This window comes from Haliotis rubra, unplaced genomic scaffold (assembly GCF_003918875.1).
Source record: "Haliotis rubra isolate DU_JTF1 unplaced genomic scaffold, ASM391887v1 Scf134, whole genome shotgun sequence".
NCBI lineage: Eukaryota > Metazoa > Mollusca > Gastropoda > Lepetellida > Haliotidae > Haliotis > Haliotis rubra.
This window is the reverse complement of record NW_025765270.1, coordinates 952,277-967,969: the sequence shown is the minus strand read 5'-3', so window position 1 is coordinate 967,969 and position 15,693 is coordinate 952,277. Positions and strand designations below refer to the sequence as shown.

The 15,693-nt window shown below is 37.6% G+C and overlaps 1 protein-coding gene across 1 annotated transcript in view; it reads right to left on the bottom strand.

Moving 5' to 3' along the window:
- The window catches only part of LOC124267847 (basement membrane-specific heparan sulfate proteoglycan core protein-like), a 183,073-nt gene that overhangs the window by 88,427 nt on the left and 78,953 nt on the right, over positions 1 to 15,693 (bottom strand). The window contains 11 exon segments of the mRNA XM_046702838.1: positions 604 to 720; positions 3,652 to 3,777; positions 5,187 to 5,303; positions 8,336 to 8,461; positions 9,881 to 9,997; positions 11,898 to 12,005; positions 12,371 to 12,484; positions 13,063 to 13,170; positions 13,472 to 13,585; positions 14,253 to 14,360; positions 15,572 to 15,688. Coding sequence (XP_046558794.1) covers positions 604 to 720; positions 3,652 to 3,777; positions 5,187 to 5,303; positions 8,336 to 8,461; positions 9,881 to 9,997; positions 11,898 to 12,005; positions 12,371 to 12,484; positions 13,063 to 13,170; positions 13,472 to 13,585; positions 14,253 to 14,360; positions 15,572 to 15,688 — 1,272 coding nt within the window.

Genomic DNA, 15,693 nt, shown 5'->3' with positions numbered 1-15,693 from the left:
ACATTCTTGAAATTCAAAAACATCAACAGAACCATGTTCCTCTCCTGAACACAGACTGTTGAAAGTAATCCTACAGGTAGTGCAAAGTTAGTCATCATGTAAGGAACCACTGGTCTTTTAGTAAGGTATCTCAGCCATATATATTTTTGTCAGAAATGAAAATGCAAATGAAAGACAAAAATCTATGTGCCCATGACAAAACAATGTCTTGATCGGTATGGCCAAAAAGCACAGGCTCAAAAGGACAAAAAAGTATTTTGCACTTCTTGCGAATGACTGCAATGGCAAAACAAAATGGGACGATTCATGAGATTCTTACAGGAAAATTTTGAGAAAATAAGTGTCTCTTGCATTGCATTTAGTTATACCAGTACCAATTCTAGTAATTTCACCAAGTTTGCATTACCTGAGTAGAATTACTTCCCCACTTGAATCAATGAATTCATACATGTTCAATGAAGGGTTGCAGGAGGGGTGTAATATATAATACATGTATGAAGACATTCATAGGCTGTACATGCTCGCCAACACTTCAAGGTAGCTACTAGAATAAGGCCGTGTTGACGTGATCCATGTCTTTTCTGATCACGTTGCATTACTTACGACAATCATTTTCATCTGACCGATCTCTACAGTCGCGGCGCCCATCGCACATGCGCCTACGATTGATGCACTCACCGCTGCCACATTGGAATTGGTTAGAGCGACAACCAACCTGACCTGACCAGACAGATAGACAGTCTTATGCATGCAATTCTTGTAAAACTACATCAGTGGAGGAAGAGGTGAATCACTTGTGGTTCAAGGGGTGAAAACAGTGTGTTAATATACTAAATATTACAGTGCTGTCAATATGTTTTAGTACTTGGGCTGGGTTTATGATAATCTATTGCTAAAAACAAAATCAGATAACTATAAAATAAAGTTTGTAATTCTTGATCTTCACATCTGAATTAATAATGTTTGGTAAAACATATTCAGAGTCAGATTCGACAATAGATTCATATAAAAATGATCTTCAATCAAAGGTTTGTAGACACACTTAAAACTGTTGAAGTTAAACACTTAAAACAAACAGAACATTTTTGATAAACACAAACAAGTTCCAATGATTTCAACAAACTCAAACAAATATAGACACAAACAATTTGACATTGACAAGACACAACATTAACAGATGTACACGTGAGTAAACGTTCTCACAAATGTGGACTGGATGAACGAAATAATTAATGCTACTTCTACATGATGGACATCCTTGGAAACAGACATGCATGTTCAAAGCGACATCTTTTCCACCAAGATCTGTAAATGATTCTGTCCTACAGGTTTCAACACAATTCACCTACTCAGGCAAGCAAATCAGCACTAATGTATCAGATACATAATGGTACACAAAGTAATGGTACACTGACGCATGAATCAGAGTATGTAGCAGCACAATGGCAGCACATCTGAACCCATGTATCAGGATACGAAACGATATATAGTGAAGTGTATTTTTACATCCACAAGGTAGGTGTATCATGACTTGTGTATCAACATAGGCAACAAAGATACACAGTTTTAGTGTATCTTTGCTCATACGTTGAGGAAATGATTCTGTCCTAACTTATATGTTGAGGAACTTGGGTATATAGAAATGTGATGACAGACAAGGTAAGCATTTTGTGACACCTCTAACTACAAGAGTGATTCTAAAGCTGAGTAGACAGAGGGATGAGGAAGGACTCTAACTACCAGATACAACTTGCATACACTTCATACAAAGGATTTCCACTGCTGTTGGTGGTTATTCTCAGGGGGACATTGATTCATTAGTATCATATCTTATCTTATGCTACTAACTCTTACAAACTGAGAAAAATACATGAAGTTGATTTCAGTTGATTTCATTTTCTTCCAGTAATTATTTACGGCTAAATATCTGAAGGCTGACAAATGTATATTAAAATTAATTAATCAATAGGTAATAATTATTAGATTTTGACCTGTTTTTCAAAACTTGGGCTACTGGTATCCTATTTCCCAAGTACTTGTAAAATAAAACACTTTAAATCAGCTCAAAACATTGTAGCACTTCAGACAAAACTTTGTAAATGAAATAGCCTTTCATGCAAAACTGTTTCCTTTTCAAAAGCATGTCTGATTAAATTGTTGCAATAGAAACTCTGTTGAATATTTGGTTGTACATCTGATTTAACTGTTGTAACAGTAAGTATCTACTGTGTAGAACTTTTAAATAAACCGAACACACTGTTGGCTTCTGATTAAACTGTTGCAATAAAGGTCTGTTGTATACATGTTCTTACATCTGATTTAACTGTTGTAACAGTAAGTATCTACTGTGTAGAACTTTTGTATATACCGAACACACTATTGGACTTCTGATTAAATTGTTGCAATAAAAGGTCTGTTGCATACATGGTTGTACATCTGATTAAACTGTTGTAACAGTAAGTATCTACTGTATAGAACTTTTAAATATACCAAACACACTATTGGACTTCTGATTAAATTGTTGCAATAAAAGGTCTGTTGTATACATGGTTGTACATCTGATTTAACTGTTGTAACAGTAAGTATCTACTGTGTAGAACTTTTATAGATACCGAACACACTGTTGCACTTCTGATTAAATTGTTGCAATAGAAACTCTGTTGAATACATGGTTGTACATCTGATTTAACTGTTGTAACAGTAAGTATCTACTATGTACAACTTTTAAAAACTCAACACACTGTTGCACTTCTGATTAAATTGTTGTAACAGAAACAGAGTAGTATGAAACCTTGTTTCCAGCCATAAAACAGAGTACAACATCTTTGATTGTTTTGTGAACACATTTGACAAACGTTTTTTTAAACATATCAGTGTGGTTTGGGTTTTAAGACTTAATTATTTTCACTGGCATGCACACCTGGCAAATATTGTGGGCAACATGGTGAACAACAGGTAAATAATCACATAAGAAAAGAAAAACGAAGGAAACAGCCAGTGTGAAGAGGATATTGTAAAACATTGATAATATACTACAGATGTTGGACAGAGGAGCTAGAGCTATGGAGAGGAAGTGAAAGCCCTAAATTATTGCAAATACCTTCCAAGAATTGTTCAACGTCACATGTGGTAGTAGGTCATGTTTCTGTGAGTGATGGGGTTGGATGGGGTAACTCCATATTAACTCAGGACATATCATATCATACAGAACATGTTTAGATGTTTAGCAGTGAGTATGGTTTTAAACTGCTTTTAGCATTAATCCAGCTAACTCATGGTAGATGACATCAGATACAGATTTTACACTTTCTACACATTTGCTGAATCAGGTACAGGCATTCAAGGGACACTGAAATGGGGCACTTATTACAGAGAGTGACTGAGTCAACCTTACAAATTCATGCCAGTTCCATGACCTAAGACTACTAAATTGAACTGAGGACATGTTAAATCTGATGTTGGTGGTTTTCACTGATCAGCTGCATTTGAGGGTTGTCATTTGGAACCAGTTCTTAATGCTTCAAATTCTCTACAAACTTTAACTTAATACAACTCACATAACCCCTTCTCCCACATGTGCAACTAATATGTCAATTTCTGGAAGTCAAAGCCACTGAGAAACTACCATTCTCTTGCAACAAGGCTACTTACGACAACGAGTTTCATCAGACCTATCTGTACAATCAACTCGTCCATTGCACCTTAAACCGGCGTCAATACACTGGCCATTTTCACATCGAAACTGATTCTCAAGGCATGTTAGTGCTGGGGTAGTTGCTGAAATAAACATTAACTCATGCTTTTCATTTCTGCACACAATCATCTTGCCCATCGGTTTTGCTTTGGTTTACTTTCAATGTATCAAATGCCCTTCTTCTTTACATAGCCTTCACAAATGGAGCAGTTGACATTTAGCTTCTTGAACAAAAGTATGGGTTTTTATAATATAAAATGAGCAAAAGAAGTATGCATTCAACAGAACACAACTTTTGCCTTTTTGGTTATTTTGTATTTTACAATTCTGGTTTGAATTGTGACTTAAAATAATTAGAAAAACAAATAACAGAAACTAAGTTCCATTTGGGTTTATCCCAACCAAATATAAGTTTTAGAGCCAAGGGCATTCAATACAAAGAATTCAGTAACTCAAACAGGTTGGAACCGGTACCTTGCTTTCAGAAGTTTGTAAAAGAAATTAAATCAAATTAAATTAAAGTGAGTTTCTGTTAGAGGATAACATGTTAACAAATGGGGATCCATCAATGCATGCACAAATAAAACCAACACAAAGGGAATGTGACAATGAAGATAATACAATTCTACAAGAAAGAAATTGTATACATTCATACAATGCCTTTCATTTGAAACTTTTCCGTAAACAGGATTAAAAGAAGAAAACATACCCAAATGTGAGCCTTTTTTGGATAATTTTTCTGTCCAGATGATCGAAAAAAGCTTTAATAACTTAAAGGTTTTGACTTAAAGATAATGAGCGATATGAAAATGATGCACATGGCCATATTCTGAATGCTGCCTTGAAGAAATGGCTCACTATATGCTAAGGAAACCTGAAGCATTGAGGGCACCTGGTTCTATGACATTCTTGAAATTCAAAAACATCTACAGAACCATGTTCCTATGCTGAACACAGACTGTTGAAAGTAATCCTACAGGTAGTGCAAAGTTAGTCATCATGTAAGGAACCACTGGTCCTTTAGTAAGGTATCTCAGCCATATATATTTTTGTCAGAAAGGAAAATGCAAATGAAAGACAAAAATCTATGTGCCCATGACAAAACAATGTCTTGATCGGTATGGCCAAAAAGCACAGGCTCAAAAGGACAAACAAGTATTTTACACTTCTTGTGAATGACTGCAATGACAAAACAAAATTAGAAGAATTGGGAGAATCTTACAGGAAAATTTAGTGTCTCTTTCATCGCATTTACTTATACCAATTCCAATAGTAATTTCACCAACTTTGCATTACCTGAGTAGAATTACTTCCAACTTGAATCAATGAATTCATACATGTTCAATGAAGGGCTGCAGGAGGGGTGTAATATATAATACATGTATGAAGACATTCATAGGCTGTACATGCTCGCCAACACTTCAAGGTAGCTACTAGAATAAGGCCGTGTTGACGTGATCCATGTCTTTACTGATCACGTTGCATTACTTACGACAATCATTTTCATCTGACCGATCTCTACAGTCGCGGCGCCCATCGCACATGCGCCTACGATTGATGCACTCACCGCTGCCACATTGGAATTGGTTAGAGCGACAACCAACCTGACCTGACCAGACAGATAGACAGTCTTATGCATGCAATTCTTGTAAAACTACATCAGTGGAGGAAGAGGTGAATCACTTGTGGTTCAAGGGGTGAAAACAGTGTGTTAATATACTAAATATTACAGTGCTGTCAATATGTTTTAGTACTTGGGCTGGGTTTATGATAATCTATTGCTAAAAACAAAATCAGATAACTATAAAATAAAGTTTGTAATTCTTGATCTTCACATCTGAATTAATAATGTTTGGTAAAACATATTCAGATTCAGATTCGACAATAGATTCATATAAAAATGATCTTCAATCAATGGTTTGTAGACACACTTAAAACTGTTGAAGTTAAACACTTAAAACAAACAGAACATTTTTGATAAACACAAACAAGTTCCAATGATTTCAACAAACTCAAACAAATATAGACACAAACAATTTGACATTGACAATACACAACATTAACAGATGTACACGTGAGTAAACGTTCTCACAAATGTGGACTGGATGAACGAAAGATCTACTTCTACATGATGCACATCCTTAGGAACAGACATGCATGTGCAAGCTGACGACTTTTCCACCAAGATCTGTAAATGATTCTGTCCTACAATTTACAATGCAAATTCACCTACTCAGGCAAGTAAATCAGCACTAATGTATCAGATACATAATGGTACACAAAGTAATGGTACACTGACTCATGAATCAGACTATGTAGCAGTACATCTGAACCCATGTATCAGGCTATGCAAAATATGTAACTTTGACCCATGATTCAAGATACAAAACATCCACAAGGTATGTGTATCATGACATGTGTATCAACATAGGCAACAAAGATACACAGTTTTAGTGTATCTTTGCTTATATGTTGAGGAACTTGGGTATATAGAAATGTGATGACAGACAAGGTAAGCATTTTGTGACACCTCTAACTACAAGAGTGATTCTAAAGCTGAGTAGACAGAGGGATGAGGAAGGACTAACTACCAGATACAACTTGCATACACTTCATACAAAGGATTTCCACTGCTGTTGGTGGTTATTCTCAGGGGGACATTGATTCATTAGTATCATATCTTATCTTATGCTACTAACTCTTACAAACTGAGAAAAATACATGAAGTTGATTTCAGTTGATTGATTTCATTTTCTTCCAGTAATTATTTACGGCTAAATATCTGAAGGCTGACAAATGTATATTAAAATTAATTAATCAATATGTAATAATTATTAGATTTTGACCTGTTTTTCAAAACTTGGGCTACTGGTATCCTATTTTCCAAGTACTTGTAAAATTAAACACTTTAAATCAGCTCAAAACATTGTAGCACTTCAGACAAAACTTTGTAAATGAAATAGCCTTTCATGCAAAACTGTTTCCTTTTCAAAAGCATGTCTGATTAAATTGTTGCAATAGAAACTCTGTTGAATATTTGGTTGTACATCTGATTTAACTGTTGTAACAGTAAGTATCTACTGTGTAGTGTAGAACTTTTTGCAATAAAGGTCTGTTGTATACATGTTCTTACATATAAACCGAACACACTTTTGTATTGGACTTCTGATTAAATTGTTGCAATAAAAGGTCTGTTGCATACATGGTTGTACATCTGATTAAACTGTTGTAACAGTAAGTATCTACTGTATAGAACTTTTAAATATACCAAACACACTATTGGACTTCTGATTAAATTGTTGCAATAAAAGGTCTGTTGTATACAAGGTTGTACATCTGATTAAACTGTTGTAACAGTAAGTATCTACTGTGTAGAACTTTTATAGATACCGAACACACTGTTGGACTTCTGATTAAATTGTTGCAATAAAAACTCTGTTGAATACATGGTTGTACATCTGATTTAACTGTTGTAACAGTAAGTATCTACTATGTACAACTTTTAAAAACTCAACACACTGTTGCACTTCTGATTAAATTGTTGTAACAGAAACAGACTAGTATGAAACCTTGTTTCCAGCCATAAAACAGAGTACAACATCTTTGATTGTTTTGTGAACACATTTGACAAACGTTTTTTTAAACATATCTCTTTGGGTTGGGTTTTAAGACTTAATTATTTTCACTGGCATGCACACCTGGCAAATATTGTGGGCAACATGGTGAACAACAGGTAAATAATCACATAAGAAAAGAAAAACGAAGGAAACAGCCAGTGTGAAGAGGATATTGTAAAACATTGATAATATACTACAGATGTTGGACAGAGGAGCTAGAGCTATGGAGAGGAAGTGAAAACCCTAAATTATTGCAAATACCTTCCAAGAATTGTTCAACGTCACATGTGGTAGTAGGTCATGTTTCTGTGAGTGATGGGGTTGGATGGGGTAACTCCATATTAACTCAGGACATATCATATCATACAGGTGAACATGTTCAGATGTTTAGCAGTGAGTATGGTTTTAAATTGCTTTTAGCATTAATCCAGCAAACTCACAGTATATGACATCAGATACAGATTTTACACTTTCTACACATTTGTTGAATCAGGTATAGGCATTCAGGCGACATTGAATTGGGCACTTATTACTGATCATGAGTCTACCTTTCAAATTCACTCCAGTTCCATGACCTAAGACTACTAAATTGAACTGAGGACATGTTAAATCTGATGTTGGTGGTTTTCACTGATCAGCTGCATTTGAGGGTTGTCATTTGGAACCAGTTCTTAATGCTTCAATCCTTCTACAAACTTTAACTTAATACAACTCACAGAACATGTAAATAAACATTGTTCTCTGAGTTAGGACAACATACAAAATATAGATTATACTCTTGCTCTGAACTAATCTTTAAAAGACACATCTTTCATTCTGCGAAGCAGTAAGTATTGTTTCTTAGATAATATTCTATGGCCTTCATAAACTGGATGACCATCTACTACTAGGGCTGTTTCATTCAGGCAGGAGCACCTGAAAACTATTCCTACACCACCTTCTCCCACATGTGCAACTAATATGTCAATTTCTGGAAGTCAAAGCCACTGAGAAACTACCATTCTCTTGCAACAAGGCTACTTACGACAACGAGTTTCATCAGACCTATCTGTACAATCAACTCGTCCATTGCACCTTAAACCGGCGTCAATACACTGGCCATTTTCACATCGAAACTGATTCTCAAGGCATGTTAGTGCTGGGGTAGTTGCTGAAATAAACATTAACTCATGCTTTTCATTTCTGCACACAATCATCTTGCCCATCGGTTTTGCTTTGGTTTACTTTCCAATGTATCAAATGCCCTTCTTCTTTACAAAGCCTTCACAAATGGAGCAGTTGACATTTAGCTTCTTGAACAAAAGTATGGGTTTTTATAATATAAAAATGAGCAAAAGAAGTATGCATTCAACAGAACACAACTTTTGCCTTTTTGGTTATTTTGTATTTTACAATTCTGGTTTGAATTGTGACTTAAAATAATTAGAAAAACAAATAACAGAAACTAAGTTCCATTTGGGTTTATCCCAACCAAATATAAGTTTTAGAGCCAAGGGCATTCAATACAAAGAATTCAGTAACTCAAACAGTTTGGAACTGGTACCTTGCTTTCATTAAGTTGTTAAAGAAATTAAATCAAATTAAATTAAAGTGAGTTTCTGTTAGAGGATAACATGTTAACAAATGGGGATCCATCAATGCATGCACAAATAAAACCAACACAAAGGGAATGTGACAATGAAGATAATACAATTCCACAAGAAAGAATGGGTCTTTTGTATACATTCATACAATGCTTTTCATTTGAAACTTTTCCATAAACAGGATTAAAAGAAGAAAACACATACCCAAATGTGAGCCTTTTTTGGATAATTTTTCTGTCCAGATAATCGACAAAAAGCTTTAATAACTTAAAAGTTTTGACTTAAAGATAATGAGCAATATGAAAATGATGCACATGGCCATATTCTGAATGCTGCCTTGAAGAAATGGCTCACTATATGCTAAAGAATCCTGAAGCATTGAGGGCACCTGGTTCTATGACATTCTTGAAATTCAAAAACATCTACAGAACCATGTTCCTATGCTGAACACAGACTGTTGAAAGTAATCCTACAGGTAGTGCAAAGTTAGTCATCATGTAAGGAACCACTGGTCCTTTAGTAAGGTATCTCAGCCATATATATTTTTGTCAGAAATGAAAATGCAAATGAAAGACAAAAATCTATGTGCCCATGACAAAACAATGTCTTGATCGGTATGGCCCAAAAGCACAGACTCAAAAGGACAAAAAAGTATTTTACACTTCTTGTGAATGACTGCAATGACAAAACAAAATTAGAAGAATTGGGAGATTCTTACAGGAAAATTTAGTGTCTCTTGCATTGTATCTACTTATACCAATTCTAGTAATTTCACCAACTTTGCATTAACTGAGTAGAATTACTTCCCAACTTGAATCAATGAATTCATACATGTTCAATGGAGGGCTGCAGGAGGGGTGTAATATATAATACATGTATGAAGACATTCATAGGCTGTACATGCTCGCCAACACTTCAAGGTAGCTACTAGAATAAGGCCGTGTTGACGTGATCCATGTCTTTTCTGATCACGTTGCATTACTTACGACAATCATTTTCATCTGACCGATCTCTACAGTTGCTGCGCCCATCGCACATGCGCCTACGATTGATGCACTCACCGCTGCCACATTGGAATTGGTTAGAGCGACAACCAACCTGACCTGACCAGACAGATAGACAGTCTTATGCATGCAATTCTTGTAAAACTACATCAGTGGAGGAAGAGGTGAATCACTTGTGGTTCAAGGGGTGAAAACAGTGTGTTAATATACTAAATATTACAGTGCTGTCAATATGTTTTAGTACTTGGGCTGGGTTTATGACAATCTATTGCTAAAAACAAAATCAGATAACTATAAAATAAAGTTTGTAATTCTTGATCTTCATATCTGAATTAAAACTGTTTGGTTAAACATATTCAGAGTCAGATTCGACAATAGATTGATCTAAAACTGATCTTCAATCAATGGTTTGTAGACACACTTAATACTGTTGAAGTTAAACACTTAAAACAAACGAACATTTTTGATAAACACAAACAAGTTCCAATGAATTCAACAAACTCAAACACATATAGACACAAACAATTAGACATTGATATATACACAACATTGACAGATGTACACGTGAGTAATGTTCTCACAAATGTGGACTGGATGAACAAAAGATCTACTTCTACATGATGGACATCCTTGGAACAGACATGCATGTTCAAAACGCCATCTTTCCCACTAAGATCAGTAAAGGATTCTGTCCTTCAGGTTACAAGTATCAGATACATAATGGTACACAAAGTAATGGTACACTGACTCATGCAATGCGCAATGTGAGCACATCTGAACCCATGTATCAGGCTATACAACGATATCTAGTGTAAGTGTATTTTGATCCATGATTCAGGATTCAAAACATTCACCTACTCAGGCAAGCAAATCAGCACTCATGTATCAGATACATAATGGTACACAAAGTAATGGTACACTGACTCATGCAATGCGCAATGTGAGCACATCTGAACCCATGTATCAGGCTATACAACGATATCTAGTGTAAGTGTATTTTGATCCATGATTCAGGATTCAAAACATACACAAGACTCGTGTACCAACATGGGCAACAACAATACACAATTTTAGTGTATCTTTGCTCATGTATTGAGATATGTTACTTATGAGGAACATGTGACACCTCTAACTACAAGAGTGATTCTAAAGCTGAGTAGAGAGGGATGAGGAAGGACTCTAACTACCAGATACATCTTGCATACACTTCATACAGAGGATTTCCACTGCTGTTGGTGGTCACTCGTACCAAACATATTCTGATGGGGACATCAATTCATTAGTATCCTATCTCATCTTATGCCACTTAATCTTACGAACTGAAAATTATGTAGTTGATTTCAGTTGATTTTCTTCCAGTAATTATTTACATCTACATATTTAAAGACTGACAAATGTATATTAAAATTAATTAATCAATACAAAACTTCGGCTACTGGTATCCTATTTTCTAAGTACTTGTAAACTGAAACACTATAAATCAGCTCAAAACATTGTAGCACTTCAGACAAAACCTTGTAATTGAAATAGCCTTTTACAAAAGCATGTCTGATTAAATTGTTGCAATAGAAACTCTGCTGAATATTTTGTTGTACATCTGATTTAACTGTTGTAACAGTAAGTATCTACTGTGTAGAACTTTTATAGATACCGAACACACTGTTGCACTTCTGATTAAATTGTTGCAATAAAAGGTCTGTTGCATACAACGTCTTACATCTGATTTAACTGTTGTAGCAGTAAGTATCTACTGTGTAGAACTTTTATAGATACCGAATACACACTGTTGCACTTCTGATTAAATTGTTGGAAGAGAAACATACTAGTATGAAACCTTGTTTCCAGCCATACAACAGAGTACAACATCTTTGATTGTTTCTGGTGGAGTGACCACTACACGCTAGTCTGCTAAAGCTACTGGGTGGGCCTCATCCAGATGACTATGCCAGGACACTACAGGAATGTAGAAGACATAAAGCATCATAACAGAAGAACCTACGACAATTGTCTTCATCACTTCCATCGTTGCAATCACGGTTCTGATCACATCGCCGCCGTGCATCGATACACTGCCCATCCTGACATCTAAACTCACTTGCCCTACACGCTACAAAGGATAAATGTTAGTGTGTAAGTGCAGAACTAATAATCATCACCGTAGGGTTATCTTCACACTATGCAACCTTATACTTCAAGAGTGTTCAGTACTATCATCAGTACTGTCTGGGTATACCATTCCTCCAACATTCAGTGTCTACTCAAAGTATTATTTTGCATAAAAAAATATAAAAAATATATATTTAAAATATAATCAGAGAAAACCAGGATTCAAACCCATGACCATAGGGAAGCTTTAAATGAAGGGGCCACCCACGCCCAGATAGTCAAAGAACTGCAACCATTTTGTGAATAATGGGACCAGTGTCACAGTGAAATCTATACTAACTCTAAAAGTTATTGAAATTAACCCACCACAAGAGATTTCATCGGAGCCATCAGCACAGTCAGGCGTGCGATCACATTTACGTGCAGCATCAATACATGAACCATCCAGACAGGTAAACTGATTGGCTGAACATGTGACCACTAGCATGAAAGAAGTACACTGGTTAGTTCCATGGAGAAGACGAGGACAAGTTTTGTGACAAATAGAATATAACCAGTTATCTAGAATTAGGAACTGTAAACCGTTTGTGACATGATAAACAATGAAGGACATCACCTTCAAATATTGACACAATGTGTTCATATGAAAAGGATCACACATAACAAACACAGTGTAACAATGGGAATGAACTCAGCATGAAGTCACAAACATATGGCTCAGATAGAACTACTGAAAATACATTCAATTACATTTCTGTCTCCATGGGTAATATATAACCTGTGACAAAACTAGGACAATAATAAAAGCCATATATTTATCACTGTCATGTTCATTAATAACAAGATATCAATAACAACACTAACAATGTGTTGATACGAACTGTATCACATGAGGCAGTATGTGTTATTTGTAGACAGTATGTGTTATGACTTGTTAGTATTGCTAAAGTCCTGATCAATGGTCTGTAATCCACATGGATTAATGGCAATGAGAGACAGTCATGGTATATGTCTACAATGATGGCACACTTCATTAAAACATTGAGTCAGCAACCTACCACAGTTGCTCTCATCACTGCGGTCGCGGCAGTCAGGAACTCTGTCGCATCGTCTGCTGCTTGGAATGCAGCGTCCATCATTGCAACGGAACTCGTTTACACTGCATTCTAATAAAACAGTGATAAACTGTACATTAGCACCATGGTGTTAGTGAGGGATGGAGTGAGTGAGTATGTTTTTGAGATACCTTTCGCAATATTCCAACATTATGACGATGAAGGGTTCCTATAAGGACCTTCACACACCTTCATGTTTGTATAGGAGAATTAAAAGCATGCACCTTGTTCTATGAAAATGCTTATTTATTAAAAGAACTCTTCGTTAAAAAGTACAAATCTTGAAACAGTCTCCTGAAAGTGAACAAAAATGATGAGTGTGAAACAACAACGAAAGCTTGACAACACCTACCACATTGGAGTTCATCACTGCCGTCAGCACAGTCAGCTCGGCGGTCACAACGTCGTGAAGACGGGATGCATCGGCCATCTCCACAGGCGAACTCATCAGCACCGCAGGCTACAGCTTAGAAATGAGCTCACATCAGTGAGTTAGCAAATGCCACCTTGAACACTATCTATTATAATAATGGCTGTTAATAAAGCACCTGTGCTCAAGGATAACCCCGGATAACCCAAGCTGTTTGTGAGGTGCTAAAAGGTTAACAGTCATATGACGTATCCCACCAAGTACCCATTCACTGCCAGATGAACAGAGACAGTTTATGAACAAACACATTTGCCTAAGGTGATAGGGTGTGTGACGTGCTTCATTGTGGGGATGGACAGAAGTCCAAGTAACTCTCAGGAGTCGAGCTACCAGACACGGTCCCCCCATCCAAGGACTGTCCGTGACCAATGTTGCTTAACTTCAGCTTATTTGTGACCTGGGCTCTATCCACAGGACCACACACCACCACTTGTATCACAGAAATCATAGCACAAGCAGCATCACCATTGGAAGCCATCCAGATAGCAGCTCTTGAATGGCCTGCATCAAGTCTATGAGACTAGTCCGTCTTTAAGGGAGAAACCATTATATTCTCTGTGGCCACAAAACAAAATATTTGAGAACATCCTGTACGGACATTTCATCGTTTAAGGACACAAACTATTATGTTCAAGCATTTGGGGAACAAATGATGTCATTTTTAAGTTGGCCCCTAAACATTAACTTATATAAATAAACTTACGACAACTCTGTTCGTCACTGCCATCAGCACAGTCATAGTTTCTGTTACAACGTCCCTCGGCAGAGATGCACTGGCCATTTCTGCATTCAAACTGGTCTTCACGGCACGCTGCAAGCAAGGGCATTGGGAGTCAAGGGAATACTTCAAGAGAATGAATAGGTGAAGTGCTGCAGGTTCTACACACTTCCAGCTGGTGCAGACCAATGGTGGTGCAGGTTCTACACACTTCCAGCTGGTACAGACCAATGGATATGGTGGTGCAGGTTCTACACACTTCCAGCTGGTGCAGACCAATGGATATGGTGGTGCAGGTTCTACACACTTCCAGCTGGTGCAGACCAATGGTGGTGCAGGTTCTACACACTTCCAGCTGGTACAGACCAATGGATATGGTGGTGCAGGTTCTACACACTTCCAGCTGGTGCAGACCAATGGATATGGTGGTGCAGGTTCTACACACTTCCAGCTGGTGCAGACCAATGGATATGGTGGTGCAGATTCTACACACTTCCAGCTGGTGCAGACCAATGGTGGTGCAGGTTCTACACACTTCCAGCTGGTGCAGACCAATGGATATGGTGGTGAAGGTTCTACACACTTCCAGCTGGTGCAGACCAATGGATATGGTGGTGCAGGTTCTACACACTTCCAGCTGGTGCAGACCAATGGATATGGTGGTGCAGGTTCTACACACTTCCAGCTGGTGCAGACCAATGGATATGGTGGTGCAGGTTCTACACACTTCCAGCTGGTGCAGACCAATGGATATGGTGGTGCAGGTTCTACACACTTCCAGCTGGTGCAGACCAATGGATATGGTGGTGCAGGTTCTACACACTTCCAGCTGGTGCAGGCCAATGGATACGGTGGTGCAGGTTCTACACACTTCCAGCTGGTGCAGACCAATGGATATGGTGGTGCAGGTTCTACACACTTCCAGCTGGTGCAGACCAATGGATATGGTGGTGCAGGTTCTACACACTTCCAGCTGGTGCAGACCAATGGATATGGTGGTGCAGGTTCTACACACTTCCAGCTGGTGCAGACCAATGGATATGGTGGTGCAGGTTCTACACACTTCCAGCTGGTGCAGACCAATGGATATGGTGGTGCAGGTTCTTTAACTTCAATGTGCTCTTTAGTCTTTTTCAGAGGGGGTGGAGGGGTGTGGGGTGGGGATGGGGTGTGGGGGGTGGGGTTCAGGTGTCCGAACCCCCATGGCACTTTGGGGGATGGCTTATCAACAACAAAAATCCACAGCCCAAATATCTGCCATGTCAACTGTATTATGTCTGCTGGAACAATGACATGTAACTTACGGCAGTTCTCTTCATCAGAGCCATCAATGCATTCTGGGACACCGTTGCAGCGAGCAGCAGCGTCCAGACACTGGCCTTTGCTACAGCGGAACTCCGATGCAGAGCATTCACGTTTAGCTAGT